Source organism: Ictalurus punctatus, chromosome 17 (genome assembly GCF_001660625.3).
Source record: "Ictalurus punctatus breed USDA103 chromosome 17, Coco_2.0, whole genome shotgun sequence".
Classification (NCBI taxonomy): Eukaryota; Metazoa; Chordata; class Actinopteri; order Siluriformes; family Ictaluridae; genus Ictalurus; species Ictalurus punctatus.
Genome location: NC_030432.2, coordinates 15930926 through 15947128, shown reverse-complemented (window position 1 = coordinate 15947128; position 16203 = coordinate 15930926). Strand labels below are relative to the sequence as shown.

At 37.0% G+C, this 16203-nt stretch overlaps 1 protein-coding gene across 4 annotated transcripts; it reads left to right on the top strand.

The window, feature by feature from the left end:
• The first annotated feature begins 3719 nt into the window (after positions 1–3719).
• Positions 3720–15184, top strand: sgcg (sarcoglycan, gamma). Of its 4 annotated transcripts, none has more exons than XM_017491411.2 (9): positions 3723–4126; positions 4698–4754; positions 8941–9135; positions 9302–9403; positions 10120–10207; positions 10575–10691; positions 12764–12836; positions 13359–13482; positions 14220–15184. In XM_017491411.2, exons 3-9 carry the CDS (start codon positions 8941–8943, stop codon positions 14394–14396), a joined length of 876 nt encoding a protein of 291 aa, XP_017346900.1. In that variant the 5' UTR covers positions 3723–4126; positions 4698–4754; the 3' UTR covers positions 14397–15184. The 4 variants fall into 4 exon arrangements, with proteins under 4 accessions (XP_047017530.1, XP_017346900.1, XP_017346901.1 ...); XM_017491412.2 differs by having other exon boundaries at positions 4698–4766; XM_017491410.2 differs by lacking the exon at positions 4698–4754 and having other exon boundaries at positions 3725–4126.
• The last annotated feature ends 1019 nt before the right edge of the window (positions 15185–16203 follow it).

Sequence of the window (16203 nt, the reverse complement as noted above, 5' to 3'; positions counted from 1 at the left end):
AGGGTAATGGAGCACCAATAATCCCCTCAGCAGCCTGGACTGTCCGTTGTAGTCTTCTTATGTCCGATTTGTTTAGTTGAACCAAACCAGACAGTTATTAAAGTGAACAGAACAGACTCAATGACAGTTGAATAGAATTGGGTCAGCAGCTCCTGTGGCAAGTTGAACTTCCTCAGTTGGCAAAGGAAGTACAGCCTCACAGTGAAGTCTACAGTATATGAGTGTCCCTTTAGATCTTGTGAGATGGTAGAGCCCAGGAACCTGAAGGACTCCACGGTGGCCACAGTGCTGTCCAGGATTGGCGGGGAGGTCAGCTATGCTGGGGAGTTCCAGAGTGTTCAGCTCCAGGTTCTTTTGACTGCACCAGGCAGCCAGCTGGTCAACCTCCTTTCTGTATGCAGACTCATCGCCGTCCTCGATAAGGCCAAGGACTGTGGTGTCATCTACAAACTTCAGGAGCTTGACAGAGGCATCTGTAGAGGTGCAGGCATTTGTGTAGAGGGAGAAGAGCATTGGGAAGAGCACACAACCCTGAAGAGCACCAGTGCTGATTGTGCAGGTGCTGGATGTGAATTTTCCCAGCTTTACTAACTGCTGTCTGTCAGAAAGCTGGTGATCCACTGACAGATGGCACTTGGCACACAGAGCCGGGTTAATGTACACAGGAGGAGGTGATGGTATTAAAAGTCGAACTGAAGTCCACAAATAGGATCCTTGCATAGGTCCCTGGTCTGTCAAGGTGTTGCAGGATGTAATGCAGACCCATGTTAACTGCATTATCCACTGACCTGTTTGCTTGATAATCAAACGGATGGGGGTCCAGCAAGAGTCCAGTGGTGTCCTTCAGGTGGGCCAACACCAGTCTCTCAAATGATTTCATGACCACAGACATCAAAGCAACAGGTCCGTAGTTATTCAGTCCTGTGATCTGTAATCCTAGTTATTATTATTTTTTAAAACTATTTTGTGTATGGCTAATGTCAATTAAGAGATACTGATAGATGCCAAAATATGCAAAATGTCACAGCCAACAGTGCAGTGTATGGTAAATACATTTTAAAGTTTATTAACTTATTTTGAGTTTTATTTTAGTTTGACATCCCTGTACTACTTGGCATCCTACACTTTAATAATTTAATAGATTCAAAGTATTGTAATAAAATTTAATAGAAATTTAATTTAATCGTAGATGCAATAATTACAAGGAAACAATAGTTGGAGGTGAATAAAGTCACAAATAGTGTTTTATAGCTTTGCTTAATGCCTTTATATTTATTTGCCAGTAATGAGAAGCTCCAGCCCACTAGTTTACCTTCTCTACAAGCTTCATTTTGCTGAAGTGCATGCTGCACTTACACATCATTGCACATGTTATGTTTGTTTAGCATAAACATTTGTGCATTTGATGAAACATGAACATACTTCAAGTTATTCAGCAGGATGCCATATTTGTTTAGCTTTAGCTGTTTTCAGTCAGGTAGATTTAGATTGCTTGACTGGGGTGATACTTAAATTTCTACTGGACTGTTATCACTACATAGTGTTTACACTTTACATAAGTGAAGCGTTCTTAGGTCTACATGACAGCTGCATAAGCCTTGCATGGAAACTGACGGAAACCTACTGAAATATTTAAAGGCTATTCCAGCAGTCATAAAGGCTGCTTTAGTCAATTCTGAGGTCAAATTGATACCCTGAGGCAAGTAACAGATATTTTTGACATAAGGTTGTTATGACTTAATTAGAACATGATGACCGCTGACTTTGTATCTCAGCGTACTTCTGCTATGTCACAGTCACATAATGGTGACAAACTCACTGTCACCGAGCGTAAGAGGAAACAGGAGAAAATGTCATGGTATTCCTAGTGGTACCGAATATGTTATACATTTATGTCAGCCATGAGGGCCTTATATAGATGTCGTAGGTAGGTGTAGGTTTTTGAATAACTGCACTCAGTTAGTATTGGACCCAACAAAAGCAAATTTGTTATCATTAACTATTATATACTGTAGTATAATCATTAAATTCCTTTATGAATTATTCATTCAATTATATGAATAATCATTAATTTATATAGGAACTAAACTCCATTATTTCTAAATGACCAATAATAAAACATCAAAGTTGACAAAATGACTTTTATAATCATCGATAATTAAACATGCTTGGATATTAATAAGTGCATCACTAACATCTTCATACAGCAACGCACATAGCAGTTTTGACTTCTGAGACTTAGACAGTGTTGAAAAGTAGAAGACGTTTGGTCTAAAAGGCCCTCATTAAGATTTCAGAGTGTATTTGCTGTCTTTAGCTGCAGGCTGCAGTTGGCCGTTGAATGTCAGACTGCCATAAACACTGTCTTTATGACTTACAGACAATAATGAAAAATAAAGCTTGAGCCAAGGCCTTCAGTTGTCCCGACTGCCCCAGGCTTGGGGGTCGGGGTGTTAGGAGTGGATAATGTGTAGAGTCAGCTATTGATTGATGTCTTAAACGCTTCCACTTGTCATTGCACAGCAGTACCTCCAGCTTGACTGGAAAAGGTTCCCCAGGATGCACACTATGACTGCTGCCTTTGACAAATAAATATCCCTTCCTGCTTAACAAAGTCCCATGATCAGAATCAGAATTCATACCACAGTTTGAATTCTCCAGTTGTTCCATTTTTTGCCTAACATTTATAAATTTAGTCTTGGAAGTGTGTACTCACATTGCTTAATGAGATGTCCTTGCTTTCCATAATACCTTTGCACATTTAACCCTTTAATGATCTCCCATTTGGTCACACATCTTTCTAGTTAAGATATATTGTTAACATTTGCTGTACTTTACTTGAATGAGCCAACTCAACCATCTGGTAAAGGCTCATAATAAAATATCTTGTTATTATTTGCCCCAAGGAACTAAGGAATCATAAAATTTCTTAGCTACTTAAAAGAAATCATTTTCTTGTTGATATCTTTAAAGATCACTCATTCATTCATTTTTAGTAACTGCTTTTTTTAGGGTTGTAATGAATTTTGAGTCTGTCCTGGGAACACTGAATGTGAGGCAGGAATACACCCTGGATGGGACACCAGTTAATCATAGGGCACCATTCACATTCTCATTCACACAAAGGGGCAAATTAGAGTCACCAATCCACCTACCAGCATGTTTTATCGATCTGAAAGACTGGAGGACTAGGAACTCACCTAACCCTATAACCCTAACCCTAACCTGAACTCAGGACCCTGAAGCTTTAGGGCAACAACACTACCCACTATTGTGCCACCTACAAAAAAAAAAAAAAAAAAAAAGAATTTACCTATGGTTACCATGATTGTGCTCAGCATTACAACTTAACTTCATTCAAATCAATGTCATAATTAATACAAGTTAATTTATGCATAGTGTACCCTTTTCCCCTCATCTGATATGTTTTTTCATCCGACCAAACTGTTCTTTCAACGTGCTGCAACAATTTTGACAGTGCGTGGGAAAATAAATTCAGACTCGTGCATGAAAGACAACACAAAGGCACCCTCTGCATAACAACCCGCATAAAGCCGCCAGTAGTATCCCCATTGCACATATTTCTATTAATATACCCTCTAGTTTTAGAATGACCTGTCTCGTCATTCACCAGCTCTCCCAATGGGTTGGCTCTTCTCTCAGACAGTAAAGCTGTTTTGAAAATCAGACCCTTATTAGAGATGCACGAACTTCACTTGCTGAACCAGAACTCATGCTTAGAGAGTGACTCACAGATGTGTCTGAGCCAGAACAGGGGCATGTATCTGACTGTTCTTTCCCCTCTTTTCCCCTCTCCTGTGGAGACACACTGAACCACATACTAACAGTCTCAATACTGACAGCACACAATACTCAACTGGTCCTCTGTCAAGCTATTGTATAGCTTTGAGAAGTTGATTCGAAATCGGAGAGGAGAATGTTGAGAGGCGGAAGTGGGGGTGAGTTTCTTCTCTTCATGTTTGGCTGGAGCTGATCCAGAATCAGATTTATGAGAGGCAGCTGCTGAGGGCTTGACGGACAGACGAGTGCAGGGATTCCTGTGTTGCTGCTGCCGCTGCACAGAGGAAAGCCAGGCTGTGTGTCAGTGCACAGCACAGTAGCAAGGGTAAGCAACGCTTCCATTTTTCTCTTCTTCTTTCACTTAATGTGGCTATAAAATAACATTACATTGCCTGGTTTGGCTTATGCGACAATGCTTTACTGAAAATGATACCTATCTTGGATTTCTTTTCTGAGTATCTCTAGTAATGCATGTGTTTGAATATAAGTAGTGTTTAAATATTAATTTGTTTTGTCCTTCTTTCTCTGGAAAACTTTATTACAATAAATGGAGAATAGTGCATTTAGTTTTTTTTTTGTTGTTTTTTTAAATTAAAATATTGTGGACTGTTTTCTTGGCGAGTGTTTGCTTGCATGTCCACTTCACTAGGCTTTAGTACACACTTTCTATGTGTACTTCAGTTTCCTTTAACATTAAGAGACCAGTCTAACTGCCTATTTTTAGCGGGTTGTGGCATTACAGTGTAGTGGAGTTATGCAGACATGATTAGCCCGGGCGGGGGGGGGGGGGGGGGGGGGGTCGGGTACTTCATGGAGCTTGTTTTTTACCCTCTGCTTCTCTCAAGTAGCACTTATCTCATTCTCTATTGAGTGCAGTTTTCTCTTCTCATTACTAGTATCCTCCGACAACTTCATATAGACGAGAGCAATTTAAACCTCCACAAGCCTTCAAGGTATTTAATCAGGTCAGACATTTACACCACAAGAATACTGGAATCTCAATTAATATTAGGACTCAGTGGTTTCAGAAGAACACTGTGTAGTGGGTGTTACAATGTACTTGTCTTGGCAGCTATGATGGAGTGAAGGAGAAGGAGAAAGCACATGAGTAGGAAATGTTAATGGAAAAAACGATTGAGGGATAGAAACAGAGAACTAGTAGCAGTATGTTATTGGCAGCATCTTAAAGTTAGGGAATAGGGAGCTACTCATATTCTCAATAGATAGTTGGATAATGTGAATTTGATCTATTTGCATAAACAAGGGGTGTATCCAACTGTAAAGCTCTGAGGAAAAAATGGAAAAAGTGAGAACCCCAACTCCAAAACAAAGCAATGTTTGGATAAGTTGCCATGGAAAGGTTCGTTGTAAATTTGTAGGTTCCAGTCCTGCCTCATTTGTTTTTCCACACCAGTGCATTCATTTCAGACCATAGAACACTGTTTCATACCCATTACAAAACTTTTACAATTGTGATATGGTATAGAGGAGGACAATTTCCTGGCAAAAGGTTGACTGGTTGGTTTATTGCAGATGGTCCGCCCCCTGAGGAGATCCTTTTTTGTGTATTGTGAAATAGAAAGCATTTATCATTACTGAGTATGTAAAGCATGTCTGACAGATCCTGAGGAGAGCCTGGATTCTGGTTAGGAGAGATATTTCTTCATATCTAGTGGGCCAGTGGAATTTGTTTCCTGTGTTGCCTAGAACAGACAGAAATGCATTTTTTGTGCTCATTTACTTGATAGCATTTATTGTCCCCTCTAAAACATCACTGCTAGCAGTAAAACTGGGGGGGGGGGGGGGGGGGGGGGGGTAGACGGGAAACATTTAGGTTGTGAAGAACCTATTTCTGTTATGGAGGAAGAATGATAATGCATCTGTTACTGTCACAAGAGAATTATGTGTTCACAGTTTAAAAGCTGATGGTGAAAAATGTGTTTATTGAGATTTACAGAGAGAATGCAACTTTCCAAAAGTCATGAAGTTTCTACAGAATCTTTTGCAAAATGTAGGGACAACTAAAAGTAGCAACGCTTTTGGATTATTGACTAAACAGAGGGTCATTAATTATTAAACTCCCACTCATAGTGTATAAAAAGGCTTTTTCTCATGTGCAGTTCATATGAACAACAACATATGGACCACTTTTATTTACTCAAGATGTCTAAACGGAAGAATAGAGCATTTCTGAATAGAGTCTTCTGTTTTCATGACATGAAACCTAATTAGATTCACTACATGTATTCAATATCAGACACAATTTCATTGTTTGAAATAATGCACATCATTCACTACTCACTAGCTAAATTGCCTAATAATTTTCCTGTCATCTCTGCTATATATATATATAGATATATATATAATTTGTATCAAAGGAAACATTAACACTGCAAATTTAATTTATTCTAGACCATCATGTTTTATTTCTTTAATAAAGTGTACTAGATAGGTCAACAGATTCTAGTGTAACATTATTTGAAATAAAAGACTCAGTGACTATCTGGATAGTTACCCCCACGTTTTTATTGTAAGAAATTGGAGTCAGTAGGATGAATTTCTTTATTAAAACCCATGTTGTGATCCATGCCCTGAGTCAAAAAACAGACAGAGATCATAAACAGAGAATCCAAATTTATAATTCAAAAGCTACAAGTTATCAAAAGGTCAAATGTCTAGACACAACAGAATTAGAAACTACAAGAAGCTTACAAATAAACTAGGAATACTAGAAACTAGGAGAACAATAGAAGCAGGAAAACACAGAGAACAAAGGGTATCGACATTGTATATAACATGAACACATAATAAACACATACATGCCAGACCAGTCAAATGTTTGAACAAACGACATTGAAGACATTTTGTTAAAACAAGTAGTTTTTGTTCAATTCAATTATTTATTGAAACAAATAGATTTTATATAGAACTTAGGAGAAGCAGTCAGGAGCTCAGCCTTTTTGGGAAATGAGAAGTCTCCTGGGAGAAGCTCCCTCATAAAGCTGGTTGAGAAGATAAAAAGTGTGCACAAAGCTTCATCAAGAATACTGTTAAGAATTTTAGATATAAAATAGATTTAATTTAACACTTCCATTCGTATTATGTGTTATTTATTCTATGAGAAGGTGTGCCCAAAGCTTTGACTGGAAGTATGTGTATGTATACATATCCTATAAAAGTATTGGAACGGCAAGGCCAATTCTTTTGTCTTTGCTCTACACTGAAGACATTTGGTTTTGAGAGTAAACGATGAATATGAGACAATAGATCAGAATTTCATCTTTCATTTCCTGATATTTACAACTAGATGTGTTAAGCAACCACCCAATTTTTAAGTGAGCAAAAGTATAGGAATAGATAGTCTTTTAAATAAAAAATAAACAACACTTAATATGTGGTTGCATATCCCTTGCTTGCAAAATTTGCATCAAGCTGACGACCCAGTAACATAACCAAACTATTGCAGACTTCTTTTGTGGTGTTTTTCCAGGTGTGTGCTGCAGCATCTTTCAGTTGTTGCTTGTTTTGAGGGGTTCTCCCTTCAGTCTCTTCTTCAAGAGGTGAAATGCATGTGTTAAGGTCTGGTGTTTGACTTGGCCAGTCTAAAACCCTCCAATTTTTTCACCTGATGAAACCCATTCCAGAAGCAGCCATGCAAGCCCAAGCCATGCCAGTACCTCCACTGTGAAAGTTAAAAAGACAAAATTGTAGAAGCAGGTGTGGAAAGAAAACACAAGCACAATCCTAGAAAAATAGAGTAAATCCAAAAACATTAAGGGTTCTTTGGGTTAATTCTCTGGGGGAACCCTTAAAAGCTATATGTACTGTTGAACCATTATCATCTACAATATCTGCCCTCAGTATCTGCTGAATATAATGGGTTCTTCAGGTAATGCCAGCTAAATAAAATTCTTCAAAATAGATTTTGTACAAGTGCTGCCATGCACCTGGCACCCAACCTTTCTTTAACGATTTATTTCCAATCCTGAAATATCACACACCAAATAATCAATATCACAAGTCCAAATAGCCCTTGGAGACGTCTAACTAGTAAAACAAGTTGTATTAGAGTAAGAGAGGAAGCAATGTCTGGAGAATCTGTCTGGATATAACCTAAAGAACATAACTGCAGTATGTAAAGAATAAAACATAACGGGGCTGTGCACATATAGGAAAAGAATAAAAAATAGGGTGGTACGACATGGCCGCAAGGCGAAATGGATTTTGCAATAACAGCACATCCTGAAGCACTTTATTCTTTTTTATTTATTCTGAAATACTGTATATTTCCTCAGTATAGTATAGCTACAGCTTTGTCATGTGACAGAGAAACCCCAAAGCCCTCTGTCCTGAATATTTTAGCATGTTGGAATACATAAAAGAACAGCTTTAACGCTGACTAACAGCTTTGCCACTGGAGACTTCTTCCAGAAATGCTAACTAAATGTCTCCTCAAATGAAACCTCACAATATGTCAATTAGTTTTTACTTTGATTTGTGTGTGTGTGTGTGTGTGTGTGTGTGTGTGTGTGTGTGTGTGTGTGTGTGTGTGTGTGTGTTTTATTTGACTTGCAGCCAGCACTATTGTCAGAGCTGATGTTATAGAAAATTAGAATTGAAAATGCAACAGTGCTTTGGTAGAAATTGTAATTATATTATGTAAATAATGCTATATAATAGCTCAGTGCTGTGGATGTAACCAAATATGAATACATTATTCAGAATTAACAAAGTGTTCTAAACAGATATGAATAGGAGGCACACTATTCTTAGATTTTCTTTAAATTCATTCATTCATCCTTAGTGATTGCCTGGTCAGGATCATGGAGCTTTCAATGAGGATAGTAGTTTGTTTATATTTTGGTGAAATAGATCCAAGTAAATTTGTTCAAATATATTGTGGGCAGGTACAAAAAAAAAAGCCCCACATTTCTAGTTGAGAATTATGAACTGGAGTGATGCAGCTGAAGTTAATGATCTGTCAGAGCCAGAATTCATATGCAAATACAGATACAGCTACAGACATGGATATTTGTAGCACTAACAGATACAGCTACAGATGCAGATTTTGGCATTGCATTACACCCCCACTACACACACAAATGCACTAATTCTTTTTACATTAATGTTCCACTGCAGATGGTTCGTGAACAATACATCAGCACTACAGATGAGTCTGGTGTGGCAACGCCAGTTCCTGACTCCATCTATAAGATTGGCATCTATGGATGGAGGAAACGTTGCCTTTATCTGTTTGTCCTGCTTCTCATTATCATCCTGGTGGTGAATTTTGCCCTCACAATCTGGATCCTAAGAGTGATGTGGTTCAATACGGTAAGAAGCATTTTTAGCGCTGTTTCATCACTATAATTAATATGCATTACATACCACACTCTAAGCAAAGAAATACTTATCCAGACAAGATGCTTATCCATGCTTATCCATGCTTAAGATGCTTATGCTTATCCAGACAGGTAAGATGCTATTTTATGTTTTACAGGAAGGCATGGGATACCTCCAGGTTACAGAAGATGGGGTCAGGTTGGAGGGAGAGTCTGAGTTTCTTTTCCCACTTTATGCTGAAGAGATTGACTCCAGAGAGGTATCATAAGCCTTCACACTTTACATACGTTTGTAAAAAAAAATGTGCTTGACAAGTTTATAACCTAATTATAAACATGTGAAACAGATTTTTGCATTTATGGCTGTAACAGGAAATAGTGTTTTCAAGTGATTATGGTTGTGTTTGATGGGTACAGACATTTGCTGCTGATAATTTCTCTTAACGAATGGGATTTTGGGTGAACGTCCCAAAAATGTGAAGGCGGAATTATCCAGAGACTTTTCATGAAAAGAAAGTGGTGTAAATGACATCTTGTGGCATTTCTTTACACAGAAAGAGGATTATGTACATCCTTTAATCTCACCTCTTTCCCTCTCTGCTCACATCACTGGTTTTAGAAAAGAGTTCATGGCTTGTAGCAGCTGGGAACATTTATTGTTTGTTCCTGTGACTAACAGGCTATGGTTTCAGCATGTTCTGTTTATCTTTGAGCACACTTAATTCAAATTGAAGAGTTCGCCCTTTGGGAAGCCAAACAGCCTCACAACTATCAATGGAATTAAAACTGTTCCAATTACTTGAATTATATGAATGTGTTTGTTAATTTATGCATGCAAATAATTCAATCTGTTTTTACTGTGTTTCTGTAATGAAATTCCTCTTAGCAGTGCAGGAACTTCTGCAGATAATTCACCTATTCAAATGTCAGTTACTAAAATTCAAATGTCAGTTACAATGCTACTATTTTCTTTTAGGACTCAGCTTTGCTGGTGCACTCCACTGATAATGTGACTCTCAACGCCCGCAATGCCAATGGAGATGTAACTGGAAGTGTGTCTGTAGGTATGAAAGTGTCCCAACATTTTTTTTTGTATATTTCTACATGTATCTTGTTTATAACTACTAAAGTTTTCTCATTTATTTGTCACATATATTTGGCCTGTTTTTGGACTGATAGCCTAGTGAGCTGAATAATAGATACAGTAATACAATGAAGCATACAGTATGAGGGACAAATTACATAATTAATGATATTATTACACTACAATAATGCATTGTGATTTGCAATATACAATACAGTGTAAATTAATTGAAAATATATTATTTAATTAAGTTAATGAAACAAAAGTTTGGGTGCAATTTTCTTTTTTCATACATAAAAAGACTTTTTTTTTTTTTTTTTTTTTTTTTTACTGTTACTGCCTCTAAGGTCCAGGACAAACCAAGGCCTTTGGGCAACATTTTACAGTCAGCTCAAGTGATAAGACTCTGTTTTATGCTGATGAAAAAGAAGCGATCGTAGGAACAGGAAAACTCAGAGTTACAGGTACTTTTGTTCATTTGACAAGACACAAATTTGAAGGTGACTTTGCGTGCAATTTTAAATATGATTCTATCTAAATGTGGTGGATCATCTCTATCATAGTCAGCACTGATCACCCAATCACCCATTATATTAACTGCTGACAACATTACACATTAAACTCACATATTAAGAAAGGAAGTAACTGCTGTGGTGCTGGGAGCATATCCTGACCTCTATCTTATGCTTCTCATCTGAAAATCCAAGCAGTGTGTTATGCATGTTTATAGCTGTTTTTCCCCATGGTAACAAAGCCCAGTTTGAGCTATCACTTGCAATTTGACTATAAATATAAACTAATTTCTGACATTATTACAATTCTGACAATGATCTTGTTTTCATGGCTTTGACACATTTCATTTAATATACTGTAATGTTAGGCTCTGGCATAATATACAGGTAGATAACATTTCTAGCTTCCATTCTTGGGAAAGCTGTATTGCAGTTGTAGTTATTCAGTACTACCCACTATATGCTATACTACCTAATTTATTACAAAACACACTCTTTGGTAATTTCTTACATACTTTGCCCCAGTTGTAATTTGGTGTAACACAAGGACTTCTGGAGTGTTTAAATTTAGTTTGAATGAACTTAAATGATTCATAATAGGCATATAATCCAGTGGGAATCAAAAAGTGGTAGATTTGGTTTAAAAAAAAAAAAAGCATGGTGGTGACATCCTTTTGTATGCTACATCAAATCAAGCCTTGCACACAGTAATCACCAACTTTATGGAATCTTCCAGATGTTAAGGAAAATAATCAATGAAAAAATCCAACAGAATGTATTATTTTTTATTATTGCATATTATTATAACACTTGTAAAAGTTCATCAATTCATATATCTTTTGTTCTCCTTGACAACCTACACTCTATTCAGTTTGAGTAGACAGGGACCCTTACTGCATAGCATAATTAGTGGATGATGGCCCAGACAGCCTAATAATTACAGTATGGGGTCACTCTTTACACTTCCAGATCTTGACAGGCATGAAAAGTCACTGAGGCACCCAGTTGATATATAGCTAGATAAACAACAGTGGCCATACTATATTATATACATAATCATGCACTGTTCTGTGCTAATCCAAAGCCTCCATGTTAAGGCCAATGTAGTGTGTTTTGTTTTCCTTTCCTATCTTCCATCAGTCATGTTCATACACTGAATAAGCCAATACAAAAGCTCCAGGCTTTAATAATATCTATCGTATATTTTGTGACACATCGTTACACTGAATTATACATCAATACCATATTACCATCCAAAACAGCCCTGAGCTACTTTGCCTTTTATTCTTTCTACGTAACTTAAATAGCAGAAAAAAGCCCTGGGCGTGACCTTAAACAGGCAGGCATAACCCATGTTTCATCAATCACACATTATTAGAGACCAGTGCTTTTTACCCACAAGTGATACTAGAGGACACAATAGATCTGTGTTTTAGTACCAAGCTCTAAAAAACAGTTAAGCTGTCAGTGAGGAAAGATTGCAATCCTTAACACTCACACAGCCCTAATAGTAATCTTTATTATATATTTATATCTCTTTTTCATTTTGAGTCCAAAATCTCAACGTGCTTTACATTCATTCATCTTCAGTAAAGAGCTATATCCTGGTCAGGGTTGCAGTGAATCCAGAGTCTCAGGATCTCTGGAACACTGGGCATGAGGCAAAAATACACCCTGGACACCATGCACACACACACTGACACACTCATTCACGCCTAGGGGGCAGTTTAGAGTCCAATCCACTTACCATCATATACCACCACACATCTCCAGCGTCTGTTTGATCCTGAGCATGGGACACTTTATGGAAACATAATTGAACTTCCATGTTCAGTCATAGCATATTATTCATTTTAAACCGTATTAATCAGTAACTACAGTGAAAACTACAGAGCTCTTGCAGGAAATGCAGGGACTACAAATAGCCCAGGTTATACAGTTTCTTCTAGCACCCAAGTTGTACATAATTTATACTCAATCCTATTGTGAGAAGCTGTTTCACAGCACACTTTTTTGTTGTTTAGGCCCTCAAGGTGCACTTTTTGAGCACTCTGTTGAGACACCATTGGTCAAAGCAGAGCCTCTGAGAGACCTTAGGTGAGTGTGACAATTGACTAAACTTGGAGTAACCTTTAAGTTTTGCATGAAAGAGAAAATCTGTGGAAAGTATGGAGGAATTTAAAAATGGTGTTTGCTATTTTTGCAACTAAAAGTAGGTGGGGTTCTGAACAGTTTACATAGAATAACTTTAATTTGGGATTCTAGTCATTTGCGGTAGATGATGACTAAGCGCTTTCATGAGTCATCTGGAAGTAATCTAAGCTGAAGGGAATATTTTATTTTTCGGTAAGAGAACTCCTAACCTATGTGCATTAATGAATGAAAGCTAATGAGGATCAGTATGAAAGGTAATATTCCAGATTTCATGAATTCTCATCAGTTTTATAATTTGTGGGCTTTTAGATCCTTGAAATGCAATATTCACATATTCAGCTCCCTATCGGCCATGAATAAATTGCTGATATATAACATGTTCTTGCTATGTATTCAGTGACTTGATGCCACCTTGTGTTTGAAATTTGCATTCATATTTTCTCTAACATCTGCTGTTTCTCTAAGGTTGGAGTCTCCAACCCGGTTTTTGAGCATGGAAGCCCCCAAAGGTGTTTACATCAAAGCCATGGCAGGGAATATAGATGCTGAATCAAGTCTGGATGTTATTTTGCACTCAACTGAGGGTCTTGTAAGTGCACAGCCACAACACTCATGCATTTTAAACTTATCAGTTAATCTAACATTAAATAATTCAAATAATTGGTTATATCATATATAATCTGATTTAATGAGCACAATCTGATTATCTGCTATACTGGTACAAGAATAATAAAGGGGTGTAGCTGGTTGTAGGTGTATTGAGTACAACCACATTCAAAAAAACAAAAACAGCAAACAAAAGGTAACATTTTTTAAAACTCCTATTTATTTTAACATTAGTCTCAGCCTCAGATGAAGGTTGCAACCTGATTGGCACAACAATAGTAATGCAACAATATAATTATGGCAGTGGAGGCACAATGGACTCGGTTACTGATCAGAAGGCTGAGAGTTTCAAACTTCCAGCATTGAGTTATTAAGCAGGGCTCTTAACACTCTCAGCTCCAGGGTTTCCAGCCCATGGCATTTTTTTAATAAGCTGGGAAATGCGAGGAATTTTTTTTTTTTTACTGTACTTATATATGTAACAATACAAAGGGCTATCTGTGCTGTTTTTTCAGTAGTAGCATAAAATTAAAGGTTGACCTAAGATACCATATCTCAGATATGTACAGTGGGTTTTAATACAAGAATTTCCATTACAAATTCTATTATTGACAACAAATTGAGTGAAAAATAGAATATTTTGGACCCCATCATTTATAATAGAGAGACCTTTGCAAATGTTCATCTTCAATAGAAAGAATTCTTTCACATATGTTGCAGCTGGTTTTAGATGCTGAGACCATTCGTCTTCCCAAGCTACCCGAGGGTGAAGCAGGATCACCAGGTGACTCTCAGGGGCTGTACAACATGTTTGAAGTGTGTGTCTGTCCCAGCGGCAAGCTGTTCCTCTCCAGAGCTGGTCTCTCCTCTACCTGCAGTGAGAGCCAAGAGTGCTGAAGTCCATAGCATCTGTAGACTGATATTCAAGTGATTAATGATTTGATTGGAGATCTCCTGCTGAATCTGCTGCTGAGCTCTCTTGTTGTTGCAGAATTTTCAATTCAGTGCAATAGCACAATCTTGCTACTACAATGACTTCACAGAAAATGAGAGGAAGCACATCATTCTCAGCTGGTGAGAGTTTCAGCCTGAGTATATTATGTACCTGGATTAGATCTATTTCAGTGTCACCAATATTTGCGATACCATTGTGAGTGGTAATATATCTTTTATTGTTTTTCTTTTCTTTTTCTTTTTTTTTTTTAACCAAACTAGGCTGGGCAAAAAGGGGCTGTTCACCAGCATACATCCTATGCAATATGATTTTTTTTTAGTGCAATAAACAAAACTTGTGTAGTAAATATGATTACTGTTAAAGGAAGAGCAACAGCAAAACTATTGTCTCACAAAATGAATCTATCGAACTTGCTTTTTTAAAAGTGTAGCTGCACAAAATTATCTTTCATAATATAGGCTTAACGCAATATATCCTAATTCACATCAGTTTAATTCCCAATCATGTTTTTACAGCAAGATTAATTTGGTGTTGAGATTTAAATAAATGTAAATGACTAAATTGTTTTTGCAAAAATTAAGATGGTCCAAGGAAATCCAGCCACAACATGTATTTAGTTTACTGATTAGGCAGTATTTGATGTGTTTTTGAGAGGGTTTTATGGTTGTCATTTGAGTACCAAAAACAATTTGTGATTGGTATTTTGTGTTAATAAAGTATTTGATCTTCATTCTGGTTGACTCAGCCTGTCAAGGTTTATACATTTCTGCTCCATAATGGTTATATTGGGGGAGGGTGGCGGTTGGGGGAATTTTCTCTACATAGATTATATGTATATAGATTATCGATATAGATATATAGATTATTTGAAATGACAAGCCATGTGACCAATGTGTCAGTAATTACACTAATTGCAAGTAAAACAAAATATTAAATTTATTGTACTTACCATCTCTCCATGATTTAAATCTAATGCTTCCTACCAACAAGGAGATGTTGGTACAGGTGGGCCTACATCCATAAATACTGACACCAATGGCAGTCTAGACTAAGAAATAGGCATTTCAGCTTAAAATTGATCATTTACTGTCCTCATATTACGTTCAAAGTATAATGAAAGTATTGTGACCATAGCATTATAAATGTTCTATCTAAGGTCAAAAATGCCTTTGAAAATGTTATTTTCCCTTTAAAATCTAAGTCACCATTACTGGTACATGCTTAGAAGAGAGAAAAAAAAAGATTCTTCAGGGGTTTGTTAAGGGTTTATCTAATAATTAATGGTACTTAAGGGAAACGTAAACAATCTGTTGCAGCTTTCTACATAGATGCATTAAGGGCTCCCCCAAGAGGAACAACTGAATAACCCTTAAAAGTTCTGAATTTTCTAAGGGTTTTCTTAAAATATTCTTTTAAATATTATGAGTAAAATAAAATCCCATTACTTTACAAGTTCAGTGAGGTATAAATGATGACACACATCCACAAACTAAACTTTTTGACCACAGCACCTTTTAGGACAATGACTCAAACATGACCACAAATATATGTTATCTAGCATTTTATTCAATGCTGGCAGTAATCTCCAGATTGTAGGCATTGTAGCGTCCCCTTTTTAAACACCAAACAATTCTGGTTCAGGTAAATACATGCTTTGTTTGTTTCTATGTATTAGCTCTGGAATTACCACAGTTATCCATGTAAATTGTGGAGCAATGAAAATATTTAATAAGCCATTCACAGTTTCAT